The 25,315-nt window shown below is 40.7% G+C and overlaps 2 protein-coding genes across 2 annotated transcripts in view; one reads left to right on the forward strand and one right to left on the reverse strand.

Moving 5' to 3' along the window:
* The window catches only part of LOC129773187 (calponin homology domain-containing protein DDB_G0272472), a 97,792-nt gene that overhangs the window by 47,160 nt on the left and 25,317 nt on the right, over positions 1-25,315 (reverse strand). The gene's annotated exons all lie outside the window — the stretch shown is intronic.
* On the forward strand, positions 7,505-19,590 carry LOC129775720 (cathepsin L2-like). The gene is made up of 4 exons (XM_055780758.1): positions 7,505-7,710; positions 7,817-7,969; positions 16,784-17,083; positions 17,145-19,590. The coding sequence occupies exons 1-4, from the start codon at positions 7,573-7,575 to the stop codon at positions 17,250-17,252; spliced, it is 699 nt and encodes a 232-aa protein (XP_055636733.1). The 5' UTR covers positions 7,505-7,572; the 3' UTR covers positions 17,253-19,590.

Raw genomic sequence — 25,315 nt, forward strand, 5'->3', positions numbered from 1 at the left:
ATTTTCGGCTCGCGACACTTTTACGTCACTCAAGCGTGGTCCACAGCAAAAACACAGCGCATCATTTCCGCAGAATCCGGATGTGAATTTGCCCGACGAGAAGAGCTATAATATTTGCACAGTTGTTACCCCAAATTAACGACAAGGGGGGAAAAGAGTGTTTTTTGGAATAGAAATGCGGCGACTCTTTCGCCAACCCATCCGTTACAAATGGAACATCCTCTCGGGAGGAAATACACTTCTTGACTGCATCGAGCAAATCTACATGGTGGTTAACTCGATAGTGGGGCGCCAAATATGACGCCAAAGCATCCGAATAAAAATACTTGAAGGATTAGTCTATGGCTGCTAACTTGTTGACGAGCTAGCGTGACGCGCCAGGATAAAAAAAAGTAATCCACCAAAACATTGCCTGACTACGATGGGCATGGAGTGTTAGTTTTGGGGGTATTTTATTTGATTGATATTGTTTCAAGGGTTCATTTTTTCACACCGACTGCACGGTGGTGCTAGGTTGTGACGGAGACCGTCAAAGTAAGTGTCCTTTGAAGTAAAATTAAAAATTATCGAAGATAGAATGCGAGAGACGTCAAAAAATTCTGCACACTCCTTTGCTTGATTAGTTCTCGGGATACGCAGAAATTTGTATTCCAATTGTATGGCAGCCCCCCAACCATAGAGAAGGGGAGGAGTGTCTAACCACCATAGAAACATGTATTACCCCCTAAAACTATTTCATGCCAAATTTGTACCATTTGCGTGATTATTTCTCGAGTTATGGGACCGTAAAGAGGAAGGAGTAGTGCCGTACACAATAAAAACATTTCTTGTCCCTTGAAACCTTCATACGCCAAATTTGGTTCCATTTTACTGCACTGACAGTGTGTTTAAAAGTTTTAACTATCTATAAAATCGTTCGAATAGAATACAACGAATGACACGATTTGATCAGAAGTGTGTTTGATGTTTATGCTGCTGAAAGTGACGGTGTGCATCGTCATTCGATAAACAAAGGAAAATGTTCGTGACTCATGTGTTCATAGTTGTGTTTGACATACCGAGGAATCGAGCGCCAAAACGATGGCCACCGACGAAAAACAAACATACCATTACTTTTCTTAATTCAATTTATTTCATTAACGTAACTGACATATTTTATTTTCCAAACGTGAAGTGAAAGATGAAGATGAAGTGAAAGAATTATATATTATTGTTGTGAAATGAAAAAAAATAAATAAAGAAAATATATATTAATATTTTTTAACTGTTGTCTCGTTGGTGAAAAATAATCTCTATCAGATTATCAGACCCGACCCGAAAGCAACTTTCAATTGTTAGAATGTGAATGAAAAATTGAATAAAAAATAAGTAATGTATTGCAATACATGTTCATACATGTATTGCAACACATGTGTGTTCAAATGTTTCAACGATCTATAAAATTGATGGATGTATGGGTGCCACACGAGTTGACGCAAAAAATCTTTTAGACCGAATCAGCCCCTGCGATGCACTGCTGAAACGGAACGAACTCGACCCATTTTTGAAGAATATGGTGACTGGTGATTAAAAGTGGATCACGTACGACAACCTAAAGTGAAAAAAGTCGTGGGCGAAGCACGGTGAGCCGGCCCAAACCATCACCAAGTTCGGATTGACGGCCAGGAAGGTTTTGCTGTGTGTTTGGTGGGATTGGAAGGGAATCATCCACTATGAGCTGCTCAACTATGGCCAGACCCCCAACTCTGTTATCTACTGTGAGCAGCTTGACCGTTTGAAGCAGGCGATTGACCAGAAGCGGCCAGAAATGATCAATAGGAATGGTGTTGTTTTCCACCAGGACAACGCTCGGCCTCACACATCTTTGATGACCCGCCAGAAGCTACGGGAGCTCGGATGGGATGTCTTATTGCACCCACCGTATAGTCCGGACCTGGCTCCAAGTGATTATCATCTCTTCCGGTCCATGCAAAACGCTCTTGGTGATATTAAGTTGGCCTCAAAAGAGGCTTGCGAAAACTGGCTGTCTGAGTTTTTTTGCAAATAAGGATGGGGGGGATAATGAAGTTGCCTTCTAAATGGCAAAAAGCTTGCGCATCAGAAATACGACATTTCTTTTTCCCCAACCCAATATATAAATCTCGTGTCAGGTGTTTGTTACCGAACTCCTCCGAAACGGCTCGACCGATTTTGAAGAAATTATGCACAAAAACTTGGTAAACATGAGAATAGGTTGTAAACTATATACGATATCGCTAGGATACCGATTACTAAATATTTAATACCGATTAGAGTGCCTCTATGCAGAAAAAAACTGATTTTTTTTATTGAATTTTGCTTCAAACAATAAATATAACCACGAATTTAAACCCCCATACCCCATTTGGAATTGCGATTTTAATAGTTTTTTTTACAAATGAGGGCCTTATAATGCAAGGGGTGTAAGTGACTTGATCGATTTCTCTTCATCATTTTTTTCTTTAGTTAATAACTCAACTGCAAAAAAGTTCCAATTTAAGTTCGCTATTGAATCCGATAGATGAGGTTCTGACCTATCTTCCACATTGTCAAATACAACTGGGAATGTATTTGCAGCTAAGTTATGACCAGAAGAGAGAGTCGATGTAGAGAAATCGATCAAATCGTTCTTTCATTCTAAGCCCCTCAAATAATATTCAAATAATTCAACCGAAGGTCGTTTTTCTAACAGAACGAATTTATTTATGTTGTCAAATGACAGATGGCGCTCGATCGAACTTTCATCCACACATTCGCAAGTAACCTCACTTCTTCTCAAGCCAGGCGTATTGCCGGCGAGCTGGAAGTATTTTTGAATGAGCACAACCAATTATTGAAATACTTCAAATCACACTTGCTCGGTTTATAAAATGACAATCTCGTTATTGTCATCAATTCTGATAAAACATATGCTGGAGAGCACGTATCTACATTCAGTGCGCAAGCGTTACTAAAATCATAGAAGGTGTCTGCACAATGATGCGAGAAATTGTGATTCGAAAAAAAACAATAATCTGGAATTCATCGTTAACGTACATCGTTCATACGAATCTCCCCATGTTCTTCTTCAATAGCACTAATGTTCCCAACGTTCGCCTTCTCGTCGTAGTATTACTTGCATCATTTTAGTCGTACTTAGTTGAGATTCCTATACCAAACAACATAACTTGAATGTATTCTGAGTGGCAAGCTTTAGAATGTGTGTGACCACAATGCAAGCCAGAAGGAATATCTTTGACGAAAAATGCCCGACCGTTCTGAAAGAACAAAATGAATATTGCACAAACATTAAATAACGTGATCCAGCCACAGGTACTCCATTCATTATGAACATCATTACTAATTTTGAAATAATATTTATGAATGTGATGTCATTATATGGTGTCGTGAGCTGTCCAACAATTCATGGTCCACGCGAACGACTGCGATTCCTACGACCTAATCAACATAAGTGGCTTGAGGAATAATTTAACATCATTTGGGAAACGCTATCATGAGCAACGCCGTAACAGCGTCATATTCAAAATAATCCGAACTGATTGCAATTTTGCATTCTAAAATCCATTCGACTCAAGTCCAATCGAGTTGTGCAAATGTGTGAACCTTGCGTCCAGGGCCTGACAATTTCACTTCAATTAGCACATCGTCACTCAATAATGTGTCTATCGCTTCTCAGAACAGAACCAGAACCATGCAGGCTAAAAATATATCTATTCTCTTTTCACGCACAATAAGAAAAATATCTCATCTCTTTCGTACATATTCCTTTCATTTCACGTTGATTCTATTCATTCTGCAAACAAAAGCGACGTTAGAAATCGTCACTTGGAAATTAATTTGAAGCATCCTTGTATTCTGGCAGTTTGTATAGAAATGAATGTTTCCTTGTTGCATTTGAAACTTATTCACTGAAACTAATGAAAGCGATGCAGTGAGGGTTGTGTAGTATGCCTGCAGGAGTAATTATTTACCGGCGCTAGTTGCCAGCGTGAAATTAGTGATGAAACGGATAGTGGTTTGGTCGGATACTGGATACCGGTCAGCTTCGAGTCCGGATAGCCGAGTATTCGACAGCCCGATGTTTGTGTTTGTGCTTGTTTGTGTGCGTGCACGTGTATTTGTGTATGCTCGCGTGTTTTTTGGGTGTTTGTGTGCGTGTGTGTGCGCGTGCGTTTGCGCGTGTTTTTTTTGCTTGCATGCAGGTGTGCGCTTTTTTTATGTGCGGGCATGTGTAGGCGTGTTTGCGCGCATTTGTGCGTGTTTGTGTGCGCGTGTGTACGTGCGTTTGCGCGTGTTTTTTTTCTTGCTTGCGTGCAGGTGTGCGCGTTTTTTTGTGCGTGGGCATGTGCGGGTGTGTGTGCGTACGTGTGCACGTATTTGTGCGTATTTGTGTGCGTGTGTGCACGTGCGTGCTCGTTTCTTTCCGTGCGGCCGTCTGTGCGTGTGCACGTTTGTGCTCGTGTATGTGCTCGTGTGTGCGCGTTTGTGCGCACCTGTGCATCCATTTGTATGATTGTGTGCGCTCGCGTTTTTGTGCACATATTTGTGCATGATTGCGCGTGTGTGTGCGTATTTGTGCACGCATTTGGTATGTGCGTGCGTGTATGCTTCTTCGTAACACGGAATACATATTTGATACAGGAAATATAATAAAATAAAGACAGCTCAAATCGGACAGCAAATAAATCTCGCTGCATCACCGCCAAAACTTCATACATTATATGAAATCATTATCAGAGACAATTTCTGTTCAATATTTTTTCTCACATGCATATAGAATGGATAACTCTGTAACACACAACACATATCAGGGCGTAATTTCATTTATTACTAGCTGACCCGGCAGGATACCAGTGAACATTTACTTTACCTGCACTTCATTGGAAAAATGTCATTTTCTGGCTGAGCACCTCAAAAGAGTTTTCAACTGCACCTCCGCTTCCCTTCCTAAGTTGGTGATGCGGTGCCAGAAAGTGTTGTCGACTTCAATATCATAACTATGTCATTAGATTGAATTGAATCTGTCGTCAAGAAACTCAAATTCTCCAACGCTGCTCTTAGTGGAATTCCCTTTGGTACACTGTTGAGCTCTATCGCGCTTAACGATGCTGTTTCTTCATGCTGCCAAAATCACACTTGTATTGATCAACACGACTTGCATACTAAGAGATCAGTTCCAAGAAATCTAGTTCATTTTCTATTTGAGTCTCAGAAATATGGAATCGGGAATGCAGGTGGATGCTGTGTACACAGATCTCAAGTTTACTTGGAGTGCTGGGAGGAGTCGTACATATTTCCCGTCCACAAAAGTGGAAATCAGCATGATGTGAAGAACAACCATGGAATAACCAGCATCCCTGCCGGATCGAAAGTTTTTGAGATCATCGTTAGCGACCAAATTCTTCATGCTATAAAGTCCATTGAATAATGCTTTTGCTTCAATGACATAGCGTCTTCGCTCGGTTTCAATAGCAATCTCACGTACGCCGATGATCTGGAGATGTACGTCGTGATACGGAACCTGTGCAGACATTTAAAAGCTACTCGACGAGTTTGTTCTCTAGAACGAACATTGATAATAGTGTTAGGTCGCACAGCAGTTGCTTATACCGTCTAAATGAACCTTAAGGCACCCATATTACCTAACATCATTGTATTTCTCAATCGTTCACCCGATCACACACGAAACGTTTCTATGGTGAATCGATCCTCCTCCCATTCTCTAAAAGGGGGCTACCATACAAATGAAGCATAAATTTCTGCATAACTCAAGAACTAATCAAGCAAATGGAACCAAATTTGGCACGAAGTTCGCCGGGTCAGCTAGTGGAATAACATAACAAATAAACAAATAAATTATTTTGTCAGATATGGAACCAGTGATGAATACCAATGATAATTCATCACTGGTTCATGCAGTAGAATGAGGATGCGACTTGCAACGATGAAGCTCTCATCTAATGACTTTATCCATGTGAAATTTATTGTAGTTATGTGGTTATGTAGTTATGAAATCTAAGTATTACCTGAGCGCTATAGCCTCTTGTTTTACATAATTCCAACTCAACTGAACAATCTCTGCTCACCTCACAAAACTAAAGCCGTCTGTCCCGTTTGTTGATGCAAGGTGGGGGCCATTCAAGGCTTGTGAAAACATGGAGTGGTTAACGCCACATCTACCATGCCGGGGGTTCGGGTTCGATTCTCCTTTTGCCTGGGGGATTTTTCGTCAAAGAAATTTCCTCCGACTTGTACTATGATCGCGCGTGTTTAGAGCTTGCCACATAAAATGCATTTAAGGCGTATTATTTGGCATAGAAATCTCAACTAAGCACTATGAAAAAAAATACGGGAGTAATATTACGTTGAGACGGCAATGTTCCTCTAGGAACGTTAGTGCCACCGAAGAAGAAAAAGAAGAAACTTCAAATTTTGATCATTTGTTAGATCATTTACCCACCGTTCGCTCAAGTTCATCCGCAATCGAACTTGAAGTGTTCGACAAGCATAAAATTCAAGAGAATTGGCGCCACGCGATTGAGAATAGCAGGATTTTTTCCCCCCATACAGAAACATTTTTGCAATCCATATCAGCAGTAATCGTTGTCAAGTTCTAGGTTATAGCTTCCGAACGGTGGTGGCACTCATATCCCACTACTATGTAGCTGTAGTGATAATAAATTTACCAGATTTATGATGAAATGACACGTATGCTTCATCGAGGCGCCAAACGTATGCATATCACATTTATTAGCGTTTCTTTCTTCCGACGTTCAATGGCAATGGTAGTGATACATTTCACGCCATATACAGTTGGATTTCGTGATTTTTTTTTCACTGTTCTTTCCGGCAAATAACCTTCAATGGCTGGAACGTCACGAAAGTGTAGCAGCTATTGTGTTGTTAAACAGAGAAACTTTTAGAATGTAATTATGGATGGTTCGTGATAGAAACTTTGTTTCAAAATAAACACAAGTCGGTTTTTTCAACTCTCAATGAGCTTGGATTCGTTCTGTCTATATTCTTTATTTTTGAAGAAAAATCAGCAGAACTGCACTGTTGAAACCATGCGTTTCAAACCTGGGCCTGTGGAGGCGATCTGGCGTAGTGGTAACATCCATGCCTCTCACGCTAAAGGTCACGAGTTCAATTCTCACTCCCGACATTCTTCCGAAAATGGAAGTAAAAAGGACGAACCAGCCAAATGAGTTGAAAATCACTATAATACAGATAAAAAAAAAAAAACCTGGGCCAGATTCTCTGAAGACAGATATTAATGCAGTTACAGGCTGAACATTACATACACCCCCATCGGGAACGCGCGTTGTTGTGTACATTCATAGAAATTATGCGTTTACTTGAGAGTATCAAACTTTGGTTTCAATGAAAATAATTTTCGCTGAGTCCATCAAATGCCAACCTGGTGTCGCGCGGCGTTACGAACTGCCAATCGTTTCCGCGGTCAGTTCCAATCCACAACTCAAACATCGCGGGTCAATGTACCGATAGGATCAGCGATTTATTTGGAGCGTGCCGCAGAAAAGTAGCAACATTATGAAGTGGACCGCGGGAGTATTGTTGGTGTTTGTGATGAGTAGTTTTTGTGGCAGGAGCAGAGCCGCAGATGAAGAAAAGGAATCGGTCAACCAGCTGCCCACGGATGACAACATAACTTCGTTCGATTCATATTTGGTACTTGTTTGATGTTGTTTGGTGGGGTCACGGGACCGAAAACTTTTCCAATTAATTTGAATGTGCGCGTTTTTCCTGTTTTTTTGTTCGTGCGATTTCTGTATAGGGTGCTTACAACAAAAAATATCTCATCAAGTATCGAATCGAGCGGAGGAGGATTGCTTTCGAAAGAAATTTGGAGGAGATAGCGAGTCACAACAAGGAGTTTGTGGAAGGCAAGAGTCAGTTCCAAATGGGGGTGAACAGTTTTGCTGATCTGGTGAGTTTCAAAATGTAATAAATGCAAACATGGATTTAAAATACACTTCTTGTTCCCGGGTTTACACATATAAAAGCACTCTTGTTAGCCTTCAATGAACATCAACCAACGTTTGATTTGTCAATTTTTAGAGTTTACTGAAAGCGGGTAACAACACTGAATCAATTCGGGTTCAATTTTGAGCCCGTGACAGTATCTCATACTGCCAAAACTATGCTCTGGTCGAATTTGTTAAAAAAAAATTTTCAAATTTGGTAGAAATATTTTTAACTTGGTTTAAACACTTTATAGAAAACTTTTGGCTGGAAAGCGGTGATTTTTTTTACTGCAACTAAAACATGCTAATGTTTCATTATGGAGTGACTTAAAATTATTATGACTTAATATTTTTCAAGAATAAATCTTTCACTAATATTTTATTGAAATTTTATTTATTTGAATTACACATAACTGAAATTTTACCCAGGTGTTTTAACTAGGCTATTTCTCGGCTATTGCAAGCCGAGTGGGAGCTAGGTTGCATCCCAAAATGCAGCTGTTTAAACTTTCATTACACCTCAATGAAGAATTATGTTTTTACTGCAATGTATATGTTCACTAGCATCTTGTGGATACCTTCAACATCGTACAATGAAATTAAAGCTCAAATGATAGCTTAAAATTAGACTTATAAATTCAATACAAATATCGATACATATTCATTGCTTCGACAACTCGCAAGCAGATCGGTCGAACCTATATTTGATCCGATACAGGTGTTTTTTTTACATCCGTTTCTAGTGTGTATTTTTTCATCTGGTGCGCTGCGAGCGAAGTAAAGCTCATAAAAAGTGGTGCGCTATCGAGACAATCCGGCAGCAAGACACATCATCACACACGCTACACAGCGGCGGCAAGTAGAAGTTTATTTTCCTCTTTCTTCTTCCATCATTCTGAATAGCTTCTGTGCACGATTTACACCATTGTTTAAACTTTGTGTTTACCAAATCGGCAAGCGTTGGAATTAGGGGTGTCCATTTTGATACATCACCGTTGAACTATTATTGGAACTTTTTTCATTTTCAAATTACACATAATAACAAAAATTGAAATAAATAAAATTTTCAACAATAACTAATATAGTAATATAATTTCTTTTACTAATTTATATTTTCCAAATTATTATATTCTGTTCATATCGAACAGTTGTCTACTTCTTCGTTTTTATTAATATGGCAGAGGGCGGGGAGGATCCCCCATCCACGCCAAAGAATATATCAGATAATGAACCTCCTCCTGAAGAGCAGGAGGATGAAACAGAAGATGAGGAGGAAAATTCTGTTTACGAGATAGAAAGCTCTGAAGATGAGGAAAAAGACGAGAAGCAGGATTTTCGTCTAAAAGAATACCCTGATGGCGCCAAAGGCCCATTTATCGTATACTTTAGACGAAAATCCAAACCTCTTAACGTCATTCGCATCTCAAAAGAGTTGACACAGAAATTTTCCGAAGTTACCGAGATTACTCGGATGGGGCCAGACAAATTACGAGTTGTCGTCTCCAGCAGAACCCAAGCGAATGAAATAACGCGCTGTGATCTCTTTGCGATCGAGTATCGCGTATACGTACCCTGTTGCAACGTTGAAATAGACGGTGTAATAAACGAAAAGGGTTTGACTCGAAAAGAGATACTCGATGGTGTCGGTCGCTTCAAGAACTCTTCACTTAAAAGTGTGAAGATTCTTGCATGCGATCGACTGAAATCTGTGTCACTTAAAAATGACAAACGGGTCCTCAATCGGACAAACTCTTTTCGTGTGACATTTGAGGGTTCCGCCCTTCCTAACTACGTTGCAATAGGTGCACTTCGTTTACCTGCTCGGTTGTTTGTACCCCGGGTAATGAAATGCAACAAATGTATGCAACTCGGTCACACGGCCGCCTATTGTTGCAATAAAAAACGTTGCGCAGATTGTGGAGAGAGCCATGATGAGAATCCTTGCGCGAAAGAGCACAAGTGTCTTCATTGCGGCGGGACTCCTCATGATCTTACTCAATGCCCGGTGTACATACAACGAGGGGAAAAAATCAAGCGTTCCTTAAAGGAACGTTCCAAGCGGACTTATGCAGAAATGCTTAAGAGTCCCGTTCCAACGACTCAGGACAATCCCTACTCCATTCTGCAGAACGACGAGCCTGTTGCTGACGCTCCCAATGCAGGAAGTTCCGGTACATCGCAGGGTGCCATCAGGAAAAGAAAAATTACTTCTTTTCCATCACTCCCCAGAAAGAAAACCGAAACTTCCCAAGTTGGAATGAAAACTCGAATCGAACGTGCTGAGAATAGACCGAAGCAAGTACCTCCTGGTTTAAGCGGTTCTTCTACGCACCAGGGGTCCTCAGCACTTCCCGGAGCAGCACCCAACACGTCTGCTCCTTTTTCGCGGTCGAGGCAACAGCCACAATCTGGCTTGCTTGCGCTTTCTGACCTGGTGGATAACATTTTAAATGCTTTAAATATAAACGACCCTCTTAAAAGCATAGTTTTATGTTTGCTTCCGATTGTGAGAACATTTTTGAAAGAAAAATGTGGTTTTTTGGCAGCGTTCATTTCCCTCGATGCCTGATTCAGTGCAAGAGGTCAAGGATTTGACCACTGTAATACAGTGGAATTGCAGAAGCATTATTCCTAAACTAGATCAGTTTAAATTTTTAGTTCACAGCTCTAACTGTGATGTATTTTCTCTCTGTGAAACATGGCTTTCTTCAGCCGATGAGCTGAATTTCCACGATTTCAACATTATTCGCCTCGATCGAAATGACTCGTTTGGTGGCGTACTATTGGGGATTAAAAAATGTCACTCCTTCTATAGAGTCACTCTCCCATCGATGACAGGCATTGAAGTTGTTGCTTGCCAGACACAAATCAATGGCAAAGACCTCTGCATTGCTTCGATATATATCCCTCCCAGAACTACGGTAGGCCGCCATCAGTTCTTTGATACTATCGAGGCAATGCCGGAGCCGCGGGTAATCTTAGGTGATTTTAACTCCCATGGAACAGCATGGGGATCACTCTACGATGACAACCGTGCCACTTTGATTTATGATCTGTGCGACAACTTCAAATTGACAGTTTTGAATACTGGGGAAGCAACCAGAATAGCCAACCCTCCTGCACGGGCAAGCATGCTAGACATATCTCTATGCTCTTCTTCGTTATCCCTGGATTGCATGTGGAAGGTAATCCAAGATCCCCACGGTAGTGATCACCTACCAATAATTTTATCGATCGCTAATGAATCAAGCTGTCGTGAGTCAGTCAATATTTCGTATGACCTCACGAAGAATATTGACTGGAGAACATTTGCGGAAATAATATCTGAAGCAATTGTTTCAATGCATGAACTTCCTCCACTCGAAGAGTATAACTTTATATCGAGTTTGATTTACGAAAGCGCACTTCAAGCTCAAAAGAAACGTGTACCGGCTACCACTTTCCGACGTCGTCCTCCATCACTTTGGTGGGACAAGGAGTGTCCCAGGTCTACCTTGAAAAATCATCCGCTTTCAAAAAATTCAGGAAAAATGGATTAGTGGAATGGTTTCTAAAGTACCAAGCTCTAGAAGCCAAACTAAAAGGTTTGATTAAAGCAAAAAAGCGTGGATATTGGCGGAAGTTCGTCAATGGTTTGTCAAGGGAGACCGCTATGAGTACTCTTTGGAATACGGCTAGGAAAATGCGTGGCTGGAACCATACAAACAAAAGTGAGGAATACTCTGACCGTTGGATTTTTAACTTTGCAAGGAAGGTTTGCCCCGACACCGTTCCTGCACAAAACGTCGTACGCGACATTCCACTTCAAAGCGATTATGAGAATTTTTCGATGGTAGAATTCTCAATTGCCCTTCTCTCATGTAACAATTCAGCTCCGGGGTCGGACAAGATTAAATTCAACTTGTTGAAGAATCTTCCCGACTTGGCAAAACAGCGTTTGCTGAACTTGTTCAACAAGTTTCTGGAGCTGAATATTGTCCCGCATGACTGGAGACAAGTGAGAGTCATACCGGAACCCCAACATACGGAAACCCAACAAGCCGGCTAGCGATCACAACTCGTATAGGCCGATTTCAATGTTATCCTGTATTCGTAAATTGTTAGAGAAAATGATTCTACTTCGTTTGGACAAGTGGGTCGAAACAAACAATTTGCTGTCAAATACGCAGTTTGGCTTCCGCCGAGGTAGAGGGACAAATGATTGTCTCGCTCTGCTATCTTCTGAAATCCAAATCGCATTTGCTCGCAAAGAACAAATGGCTTCCGTTTTTCTCGATATCAAAGGGGCATTTGATTCAGTTTCCATGGAAATTCTCTCAGAGAAGCTTCATAATCGTGGACTTTCACCAATTCTTAACAATTTCCTGTACAATTTACTGTCAGAAAAGCACATGATTTTCTCTCATGGCAGCTCGAAATCTTCTCGTTACAGTTTTATGGGCCTACCACAAGGCTCCTGCCTAAGCCCCCTCTTGTACAGTTTTTACGTCAATGATATGGATGATTGTCTAACTAGAGACTGCACGCTGAGACAACTTGCAGACGATGGAGTTATTTCCATCACGGGTACTAATCCCGTCGTTCTGCAAAAGTCGTTGCAAGATACCCTGAACAATCTGTTCACGTGGGCCCTCAAGCTGGGTATCGAATTCTCTACGGAGAAAACTGAAATGGTCGTTTTTTCTAGGAAGCACGAACCCGCCCAATTCCAGCTTCACCTATCCGGCAAAACGATCCAACACTCTATGTTTTTCAAATACCTGGGTGTATATTTTGATTCTAAGTGTACCTGGGGGAGACACATTGCGTATTTGAAACAGAAATGCCAGCAAAGAATCAATTTTCTCCAAACAATTACCGGAACATGGTGGGGTGCCCATCCAGGAGACCTCATTCAGTTGTACAAAACAACGATATTATCAGTGTTAGAATATGGCAGTTTTTGCTTCCGATCAGCTGCCAGGATTCATATTCTCAAGCTGGAGAGAATACAATATCGTTGCTTGCGTATAGCCATGGGGTGTTTGCATTCGACACATACGACGAGTCTCGAAGTTTTGGCAGGAGTGCCCCCGCTTACTCTTCGGTTCACAGAATTATCCTACAGATTTCTCATCCGTTGCAAGATCATGAATCCATTGGTGATTGATAACTTCGAAAATCTACTCCAACTGACTCCTCAGTCAAGTTTTATGTCTATATACCATGAGTACCTTACCCACGACGTGCACCCTTCACCAGGCATCTCCAACCAAGTTTGCTTCCCATACTTCTGCAATTCCTCTGTCATTTTTGATCTGTCCATGCGACAAAAAATCCATGGAATACCAGATCACCTATGCTCCAATGTTATTCCGTCGATATTTTCGGAAAAATATGGGAAAGTTGGATCTGATAAAATGTTCTTTACTGACGGTTCATTCATAAACGAGTCCACTGGCTTCGGCATCTTCAATGAAAATTCCAGTGCCTCTTTCAAACTCAAAGATCCTTGTTCCGTGTATGTCGCTGAACTGGGTGCGATATATTATGCATTAGGGATCATTGAAACATTGCCCATCGACCACTATTTTATTTTTTCAGACAGTCTCAGCTCAATAGAGGCAATCCGCTCGATGAAGGTTGATAAACGCTCATCTTATTTCCTAACTAGAATAAGACAACTATTGAGTGTTTTGGTCGAAAAATTATTCAAGATTACCTTAGTATGGGTTCCCTCTCATTGCCCGATTCCGGGGAATGAGAAAGCGGACTCGCTAGCTAAGGTGGGCGCTTCAGAAGGCACACTTTTTGAAAGGCAAATTGCTTATAATGAATTTTTCCACATTCCTCGTCAGTATACGCTCGTAAGTTGGCAGCGCATGTGGAGTGGTGATGAGTTCGGTCGTTGGTTACACACGATTATCCCTAAGGTCTCGACGAGTGCATGGTTCAAGGGATTGAATGTAGGTCGTGATTTCATTCGCGTGATATCTCGGCTTATGTCCAATCACTACAACCTAAACGCGCATCTCTATCGCATTGGGCTCGCAGCAAACAATCTTTGTGATTGTGGCGATGGCTACCACGACATCGAGCATGTTGTCTGGTCGTGTATCCGGTTCCATGCTGCTCGCTCTCAGGTCTCTAGAGCACTGAGAGCACAAGGCAGACAATCGGATATCCCCGTCCGGGATATCTTAGGTAGCCGGGATCCTGATCTTCTGCTTCATCTATACCTGTTCCTCAGAAACGCCGATGTCAACGTTTAATGATGTTTCCTTCGTTGTGTCCCCGTTTCATATCCCTCCTATCCGATCGATAAACTTTTACTTAGTCGCGGCAATACATACACACACTCTTTACAGATGCACGGGCCGAAGGTTGTGCAGTCCACTGATTATTCAACAAGAGCCAAAGATTGTACCGCTCATGACAACTCTACACGAGCTGATGATTGCGCCGCCATTCTATCCTGGATTCCTTGAGTCGAGAAAGACGCACCACGCTAGATATGGGGTACAGACTAGGGGGGCGTTGCTGATTAATGGTCAGCTGCATCCCAATAGGAAGTATCCCGTGTCGGGCACACGTACAGAGCATCGAAGACTGCGACATACCAATTATGAGAACACTTGTAATACTAACCTCGAGTCAACCGCGAGTAATCGGTTACATATTACTAACATAGTCTAAGCAAACATTGTCAAAATATTGAACTCCCGGCACCGTTAGGCTGACGCCATATGAGCCTTAATAAAATATATATTTTGGATAAAAAAAAAAAAAAAAAAATCGATACATATTTTCTGGAAAAGAAGTAAGATAAGGAGATTTTATTCGATTTTTATCGATAAGATTTTATCGAAAACACAGATTTTATTATGGCAACGCTGGTGTGAATTCGGAGGCTTCTAATACAAATATTAAAAAGTGGTAGATTTGACCTTTATGGCAAAATATTAGACACGTTTTTTTATTAGGGTGCACTTTTCCAATTTGGTATAAATCTGAAAAATCAACTTTTACCCTTTTTTCAAAAAAAGACTTATGAACTATTGACTGATTCAGATGATCGATATATCAAATTAGAGCCAACCCTAGTCTTCCTTGTAATATTAAACTTGCACAAATTTTGAATTCTGATTTTGTAATTAACGATTGTATTTGTTTTTTTCATGGCTTTGAACTAGAGGACGCTATATTTTTTTTTTCTTGAAAGCTGAGTTTTTTTACATAGCATATCCAAAAATCAGAGAGGTGTTAAGTTGGTCCGAAAAATCATTTTTTTCCCTTTTTTCCACAACAAAAATTTATAACTTTTAAACTACTGAACCGGTTCAGATGAATGACATATCAAATTGAAGCCTATTAGATAGTTTTATAAAAAAATTTACGCTCGTGAAAAAAATGAAATTTGTTTTTGTAATTATTGATTGTATTGTTTTTTAAAAATAACTCGGTTAAATATATTGTTTATATTTTTTCTTGAAAGTAAAGGTTTTTCTACACAACATATCCTAATATTAGAGATGCATTTTCTTTCGTATTTTGAGTTATGATTGAAAAAGTTAACCGATGATGATATTAATTCGATATGTCGATCATCTAAATCGGCCTAGTAGCTTAAAAGTGATGAGTTTTTTTTAAATGCATTTTTGGAAAAAAGAGGAAAAAGTTGATTTTTCGGACCACCTCAAAATAGAAATGGGCATCCTAATAAAAAAAAAATAAAAAAAGCACGTCTACTTTTTACGAAAATCTGAGAACCACTATATCGGTTTGGCAAGGAAAGACTGAAAAAAGAAATGAATAATACAGATTTTTTAGCAAAACCATTTTCCAGAACGAGATTGGCTTATGGACGTATTTATCGGCAAACTCCAAATGTTTGATCTGGTTGACCTTACGGATTAAAGGTCGCCGAGACGCAAAGTTGCTCCTTAATCCTTGCTGTTGCAGTCTCAATCGCACTATTCGTTGCGATATGTTCAATGGTAAGCTTTCTTTTAGAGTTCTGCATGTAGCTCTTGGGGTGTTTTCGCATTTGTCTGACGATTCTGGCATCATCCCGGTCCATTGTCAAGTGTTTGCGTCCACGTCCCACTCGATCACAAATGGTGGCAAGCTCTTGGCACTTCCTCCAAAGGTTCTGAATCGCACCAATGTAAACGTTGTACTTGGCCGCCATGTTCCGAAAATATACGTCATTGGTGGTCCTTAACTATTAGTTTCTGCACAGAAATTTCGATTTTCATGATCAGCAAGAGAAAAAACTTAAAACAACCCGTGAAACCGTATTCAGAATCAGCAAACTCAATCTGACTTCAGAGAATGGTGGAACCCAAACACCGAAAGCGTACAGAGATGTCATTGATATATTGATGCGCCATCTCCAGCTGAATACGAAAACTGTTCAGCTGTACTTCTTTCTTGTGCCACATTCAAAATGACCGTTTCTACAACATTATTCATTTGTTCACAAATATGATCAAACCTGGCACGACCAATGTACAAATTTTGTACTGCAATCCAAAATCAATATTTGTGGTGGTAACTGATATCTTACTTATGTAAAACAAACAATTCATGAGCAAAGAGGAAACATTTTGAACTAAGCGATCGCTTAGTAATGAAACGTAAATGTTAGAAAGAATTCATATCAAATAAATTATTTAGGGCGGGACGAAGTTCACCGGGTGTTTGTAATTTGTGTATTGTCCATGGTGTTAAGCCTTCAATTTGAACCTCCGCTACTGAAAGATCGTCAATATTCCCGTCCCTTCTCTCGCTCCCAGGACAACGAACTGTACAAGAAGCGGATGGTTCGTATGAGGGAAACTAACCATCGCAAGATGGACGTTAGCGTCAACGATGAGATGGTTGGTGCTGCGAACACCCCAACAAATATGCCCCAGAGTTTGGACTGGCGCGAAAAGGGATTCAGGACGGACCCGGCGAACCAGAAGACTTGCGGTTCCTGCTACGCTTTTAGCGTGTCTTACGCAATCAGTGCCCAGATAATGCAACGCATCGGTCGGATCGAGTACGTTAGTAAGCAGCAGTTGGTAGACTGTTCGGTGGAAACTGGTAATCAGGTGAGTTTCCTTCATTGATCATGAAGCCCGACCAAAACTTTAGCGTTGGTTTTTGTTATAGGGATGTGCTGGTGGGTCACTGAGGTACACTCTTAAATACCTCGAGCAATGCGGCGGTATCATGAGAGATGTGGATTATCCATACACATCTGCGGTGAGTATCAATTGAGATATATTTTTCAACGTTGAAATTGCCAATCACCAGTCACTCTCCGGAAGAATAGCAAACCAGCCCACGGAAAGGTAAATTAGTTCAAATAATATTCATCACTCATTTCCTGGCAAAATAAATGTTCACAACCAAACACAACCCAGAAAAGCACGAATTTGTTCCAGCTGACGGGATTACACCTCATTAGGGGGGTGGAAGCAACAATTTGTGACATGCAAAGCGACGGCAAATCAAAGCAGCAGTTCGTGTAGTTCACACTTCACCTCTCCCAGGTAAGAGCGCTCAAGCTACAAGCAACACAGAACGAGCAACTTTTTCGTGCCGGGAAAGCATTCCGCACGCCCCAAAGAGAGAGAGAGAGACAGATACTCTGGTAGCCTTGATGAACCAGAAGAAGCCAAAGGAAGGAAATTTTTGGAATTTGAGCCATACGTAAAAGTTTTCCACTTCCCGTGCTAAAGAGTTATTTCCATGCTGCAGCCCGAAAGTGGCAACAAAGCGGAGGGGTTAAAGTGATTATTCTTTTTGCCACATTTACCGGCTTTATGGACAAAACTTTATTTTTCTGTCGCACAAAACACTGCTTCTATAAATAGTTTCTTCATCGTGGTTTGATTTGTGATTTTAACATGGCTATTGCTGATACAAAATTATCGTAATGAAACTAGAACATAATTATAGGAAACATTTCAGGGGAATAGAGCCCGTAGGGGTAGTGGGGGGAAAGTGGTCACCTGCTTGTTTGGTACACTCTGACCAGGTGATGATCTTGCTACTTTGTGCCATTGTGAACAAACAATGCTTCAATTTATATTCTAGTGTGTAGGTATTGATGATTACCATACACTGCATGATTTTCATGTGTTTGTGTGCAAGCGCTGAGAGTAAACGAATGTTTTAGTATTTTCAACTGTCAAGTTTCTATAAGACCAGTTACATTTTCCGTTGTTTTAGTTGTTTTGATCAATTAAATCTGGAAAATATCGAAGGGAAAAGTCCTCACGGAGAAAGAAGGGAGACAAATCGATGCGTTTCACGTTTCAAGTAGTGCTCAATAATTTGGCGAATCCTCAAGGATATGGTAAGAAGAAGAGAGCTCCACGTAAATCGAACGGGATAAGCGGGAAATAGCTACAACAGGTTCGAAAATCTCACAATAGCATGTGCAAATAAAGTAATATTTCAACGACTTAAATGCTCTGGTGACAATATATCAAATTTTGGTAAAAAATCCTCACATAAAGAGGGCTTAAAAGGTTGAAACTCTTTATCTTACACCATCTCACCTCGGAAGACGTCTGAGTTTTGCCCAAGCTCACATGAACCGACAGTGGGACATGGTATGTTGTGACAAAAAATGTTTCCAAAAGAATACATTTTGCTATATACCATAACGAAGAGTTCTTCAATGTGGAAAAATATCGAGAAATCCGTTCAGCAGAATTTTGTAAACTGTATTCCAACACGAATTATAAGGTTATTAGTCGAAATGGCAAGGTTACCAATTATTGACATGTAAATAAGCTTATCGCTTTGAAACTGGACAGTTGAAATTATCATATTTAAGTAAAATAAATAAACAAACATATCTTTTGAAAGGAATTGAGGTTAAATATACTTTATGCTAAGCAGTCTACAATGTATGAATGTATCTTGTTGAAATCCTAACTATTTGTGTTGCAACGAAATAGAATCAGGGTGGTCTTATAGAAATTGGACAGAGTGTAGTATAACTATTGACTATTGACACCGTATTGATAGTCATCTTATGTTTTGATAATTTTATGACTTTCGAGTCACCCTGTACTTAAGTGGAGCTGTCGCATGTCAACATATAAATTTTAAAAAAATCGCTCTTTCGGTAGACATTTGGCCGAAGTTTTGTGCGTTTTGAATTTAAGGAATTTCTAGTGAAATTTAGTTTATTGGACCTGATATTTTCGACAAATCAACAGTTTGGACGACTGCTCACATATTCTAGGAGAGGTGAACAGAAATTTTGTTCAATTTCAGCGATTATTTCGCCTATTTCGCATTTCGTTGTTTGAGGGGCAAAGTGGTCAGTGGAGGATTACTACTGAGAATGTTCTGCTTTCAATGGCTGATATACCTTTTCACCTTCTGCTCTTATGCGGATCCCTTTTGTGGTTTTGACCCAGGAAAAATATGCCACCCCAACCAAAACCAAGCCTCATTATGAAAAACGTTATGTGTTTCCTGCTACGTTTTTGTACATATGAGAAAATTTCAATTACGACTCTAGGTGAATAGGCCTAGCTCATTTCATACATGTACCTACTATTTAATTAATGATTTAAACAAATTTGGTCAAAAAAACACGCATAAATCTATCCCTTCTAGTGTGATATGTGCGAGTGACCACTTTACCTCCTCACTAAAAAAATGTTAGATTTTCCAACTTTTTTTTTCTAATAATGAAAATATTGCTGGTAATAAAATTAGAGCGTGGTGACCATGGAATGCGTCGGGCATACGTCGATTGGGTGAACGAACAACAGCAGCAAAATGCTGAATTTTCGCATCAAATTTTCATCAGCGATGAGGCACATTTCGAGCTCGGTGGCTATGTGAACACCCAAAATTTCCGTATATGGGGCTCAGAAAATCCACACGTGATTGTTGAGAGGCCATTGCATCCACCAAAAGTCACTGTTTGGTGCGCATTATGGTCTGGTGGAGTCATCGGGCCGTATTTCTTTGAAAATGAGGACGGCGAGACGGTAACTGTGAATGGTGAGCGCTATGGCCGCATGTTAACCGATTTTTTTTGCCACAAATTGAAGATATGGATACGGATGACATGTGGTTTCAGCAGGACGGCGCCACGTGCCACACAACACGACCGAACATGGCCATATTGCGAACGAAATTTGAGGGACGCATAATTTCGCGTTTTGGTGATGCCAATTGGCCGTCCAGATCATGCGATTTGAAGCCGCTAGACTTTTTTTTGTGGGGTTATGCGAAAGACCGTGTCTATGCCAACTCTCCGCAAACTTTTGAACATTTGAAAGACAACATTCGTGAAGTTATGACCGAGATACCGCCCCATATGTGCCGAAAAGTCATCGAAAATTACATGTTCCGGATCAAGGTGTGCGAGGAAGCCCTAGGTGGACATTTCAATGATGTTGTATTTGACACATAATGGCATAAACAAAACTTTAATTTGAAATAAAAGTTTCATCGAAATTCGAATTCTAAGTGTGTTTTATTTCAATTTACTTTCGGAATTTTAAGTTGGAAAACCCTGTATTATTGGATGACAAATAGCACCACATGCGCAGGTAACATCAGTTTGACTAGCTGCTGGAAGTCTAATTCAACGAGCACAATGAATTATTGGAATTCTTTGAATATGCTCAAATTGCGAAATGTCAATCACCCTATTTTTATCAATCCTGATAAAAAAATTCGAAGGGTCGTATCCGAGACACGACCACTTAGGACGCAGGACTACGCAATCTTTTGTGTTTGAAATTTATTAGTTTATCATTTCGAATATTATTTGCGAATACGTCAAAATTTCATAAATAATAAATAATAGTAAAAAGTTCCGGGGACCCTGAAAAGGTTTAGTGGCTTGCGTGGTTTTGTAGAATCATTTCGAGAAGCAACGATTCTTTCTGGCCTTTGCGAGAACGATACACTAATTGGTCATATGTCGTAATTTGTTTCTTTATATCAATGCACACATTGCACTGAGTATTTAACGAGAGGCATCTTCCGTGCATCGCCTTTCAACAAGCATCAAACACACAAACAGATGCACACAGTTGCAGCGATAAAAATGAAACATCGCGAGAATGACTGTTTATGAAAAATCGAATGACCGTTTATTTCACTTCAATATTGGCTAGCGTTCACAGCTCGAGGGGAAACAAAAACAAACACAAAACGAGCAGAATAAGCGACCTTTGATGTTTCGGGTATAGAAAGATTCTGAGAATTTTCCTCAGAGGAGATTCAATACTTATCACTAGCGACAGCTATCTTACTATGCAAGTGTGGAGTTTACTTCGCAAATATTCTCTTTTCGCTATCCCCTTCGTTGTTTCTATTCTAGCGGCTGCATAAGTTGCTCATTATTGGCAGCTAATGAGCAAATAATGAGCAACTTATGCAGCCGCTAGAATAGAAACAACGAAGGGGATAGCGAAAAGAGAATAATTGCGAAGTAAACTCCACACTTGCATAGTAAGATAGCTGTCGCTAGTGATAAGTAAGATATGAGTAAGGCAGCTAATGAGCCAATAATGAGCAACTTATGCAGCCGCTAGAATAGAAACAACGAAGGGGATAGCGAAAAGAGAATATTTGCGAAGTAAACTCCACACTTGCATAGTAAGATAGCTGTCGCTAGTGATAAGTATTGAATCTCCTCTGAGGAAAATTCTCAGAATCTTTCTATACCCGAAACATCAAAGGTCGCTTATTCTGCTCGTTTTGTGTTTGTTTTTGTTTCCCCTCGAGCTGTGAACGCTAGCCAATATTGAAGTGAAATAAACGGTCATTCGATTTTTCATAAACAGTCATTCTCGCGATGTTTCATTTTTATCGCTGCAACTGTGTGCATCTGTTTGTGTGTTTGATGCTTGTTGAAAGGCGATGCACGGAAGATGCCTCTCGTTAAATACTCAGTGCAATGTGTGCATTGATATAAAGAAACAAATTACGACATATGACCAATTAGTGTATCGTTCTCGCAAAGGCCAGAAAGAATCGTTGCTTCTCGAAATGATTCTACAAAACCACGCAAGCCACTAAACCTTTTCAGGGTCCCCGGAACTTTTGACGTAGGACTACGTCTAACCGGAAGATATAGGGGGTGAAATGGAAATCTAGGCACTGAACAAGTAGGAAAAAATGCAAGATTTGGAACGTTTATAACTCGAGCATTTCTCAATAGATCGCAAAGGTTTCTGCATCAATTGATAGGAAATATATCTACGCATCTATCATAACGAATAACATTTCATTTTTCTTGAGATAAATAATTGAATAATTGTGAAATATCAAGCATTGTCCAAATGCACTATGTGCCCATTTTTGATTGGTCCATTTTGTGCTCCTCAAATCGTACCGACCAAAACGGGCAACCAGAGCAGCAGCGAAATAGAATGAAGCACGATTAGAAAGGAAAAAGAAAAAAAAAGAACGAAAAAACATTGGTCGCAGTCTCACACATGCGTAATTCTCGAGCCAGCCAGTCAGCTTAAAAATCCCCGCTCCGCTGCCGTAACGATCATTCTCATTCAAACCGTACACCACATCAGTTCGCATCACAACACATCAACAAACCAAACCAAGCAGCCAAATCTGGACATGGCAAAGGAGGAAAAATTAAGGGAAAGGCAAAACCCGCTCGAATCGTGTCGGTCTGGAGTTCCCCGCAAGGGTAGCTAGGCCGAGCGCATTAGTACCAGTGCACCAGTCCACCAAGCCGGCGTTATATAGTTTCGGCCGCCGAAGTGATCGAGTTAGCTGCCAAAGCTGCTCGCGCCGAAAACAAAACCCGCATTCGGAACAGAACACATTCGGTTCGGTGGACATCAAGTCAACAGGCAGTTGCAGCGAGTGGTGAGTGGCAAACGCAATCGCAAAACGGCAGCTGGTAGCAGAAGAAAATAGTTTGTTCTTTATACAATCTGCTTTGGTGGCAAGTCCAGAACAAGGCGGCATCGAGGGCGTTCGAAATGGTTTTTTTCAAAACCACGAGTACAAAGTTTTCTAAATTGGAACCATTCCATAAAACAAGGCGCTTATCAGGGCCATTAAACCTTTCAAAAAAGAGTTTACGAAATATAGTTCAATGCTTTCTAAAATAATATCCAAAATAATAATAAAAAACAATTTGATTTTTTCATAATTTGTTTGCCAGGATCTGCTGAGTATGTGAATTTGGCAGTTGTTCTGAGCTTATTGATAGTTGGGGACTTTCCTGATTATTCAATTTACACCAATTCTTAAATTGTTTCCAGATTGAAAGTACAGTAATTTACAATTAGTTCGACATTTAGCTAATTGGACGGACATGTAATGCGACATAATTAGTTGGACATTTTTGTAAACATAGAGATCCAAATTATGACCCCACATTGAAAGTCGACACTGTACCACTGTCATCGCAAATGTTCAATTACAGGTTAAAATCGTTTCCAATGCGACACTGAGTGGTGCTTCGGCACGTCGCATTGAATGTAATTTACTGTACAACATGTCACAAAGCTGGATGGGAAGAAATTTTCCAACTGTGAAAGCTGTGGCGAGTGACAACAAATCGCTAAACAGGAAGGTTTAGCCGAACAAGATGGGGATATCGAGTGATAACAAAACAATAAACTCTTTAGAATGAAGATAATTTTGTGATCCTGAAAAGGACCCTTTTTAGCCTGCATGTGAATCCAACGAGCGAACAAATCATAATGAATGTATTTTTTTGCCATCGCTGCCTTTTAACGCTCATTCGTTCGTCTCGTTGGACTCGTCCCTTTGGCTGAGTCTGCCGATTGGTCTCTATCCTGTGAGCGTGTACCGCTAGAGTATAAAGCGCGCGGATCCAAAAAAAATATCTCATTTTCTTTCAAACCGTAAACCAGTGTGGTTGTACGGCATCGTTTAGCATCGCATCGCATCACATCATAAAAAGAAAACAAGCAGCAACGTGGACGTGTTGACGTAACAAAGGAGGACAAGTTAAGGGAAAGGCAAAGTCTCACTCGAACCGTGCATGTTTCCAGTTCCCTGTTGGTCGCATTCATTGATTGCTCCGCAAGGGTAACTAGGCCGAACGGATTGGTGGCGGAGCACCAGTATACCTAACAGCGGTTATAGAGTTTCGACCGTCGGAGTGCTCGAGTTGGCTTGCAAAGCTGCTCACGACAATCAGAAAACACGCATCAAGAACAGAGCAGCTTCGGTTCGGCGCTCGTCAAGGCAACAACTAGTTTCAGCGAGTGGCAAACGCAATCGCAAAACGGCAGCAGGTAGAAGAAAGAAAAAGTTTGTTTATACAGACCGCTTTGGTGGCAAAACCAGCCACCGTAAAACACGGCGCTTTACAGGGCCATTAAACCATTCAAAAAAGAGTTATTAAAAGTTTTTCACAATACCAATGCATTCTAAAGTGACATAATATGACATATAATATAAACTGTTTTGTTTTGTTTATGCTTGTTCTTGAACTGGTTGGGGTTTTCACGTAGGACTACGTCTAACCGGAAGATATAGGGGGTGAAATGGAAATCTAGGCACTGAACAAGTAGGAAAAAATGCAAGATTTGGAACGCTTATAACTCGAGCATTTCTCAATAGATCGCAAAGGTTTTTGCATCAATTGATAGGAAATATATCTACGCATCTATCATAACGAATAACATTTCATTTTTCTTGAGATAAATAATTGAATAATTGTGAAATATCAAGCATTGTCCAAATACACTGTGTGCCCATTTTTGATTGGTCCATTTTGTGCTCCTCAAATCGTACCGACCAAAACGGGCAACCAGAGCAGCAGCGAAATAGAATGAAGCACGATTGGAAAGGAAAAAGAAAAAAATGAGGGAAACATTGGTCGCAGTCTCACACATGCGTAATTCTCGAGCCAGCCAGTCAGCTTAAAAATCCCCTCTCCGCTGCCGTAACGATCATTCTCATCCGAACCGTACACCACATCGTTTCGCATCACCTCACATCAACAAACCAACACAAGCAGCCATGGTTGGATATGGCAAAGGAGGAAAAGTGAAGGGAAAGGCAAAATCCCGCTCGAACCGTGGTGGTCTGCAATTTCCCGTAGGTGTATCCGCCAATTGCACCGGAAAAGGTAGCTAGGTCGAGCGCGTTAGTACCTGTGTACCAGTCCACCTAGCCGGCGTTATATAGTTTCGGCCGCCGGAGTGATCGAGTTGGCTGGCAAAGCTGCTCGCGACGATAAGAAAACCTGCATTCGGAACATAACACATTCGGTTCGGCGGACATCAAGACAACAGGCAGTTGCAGCGAATGGCGAGTGGCAAACGCAATCGCAAAACGGCATC

This window comes from Toxorhynchites rutilus, chromosome 3 (genome assembly GCF_029784135.1).
Source record: "Toxorhynchites rutilus septentrionalis strain SRP chromosome 3, ASM2978413v1, whole genome shotgun sequence".
NCBI classification, from domain to species: domain Eukaryota; kingdom Metazoa; phylum Arthropoda; class Insecta; order Diptera; family Culicidae; genus Toxorhynchites; species Toxorhynchites rutilus.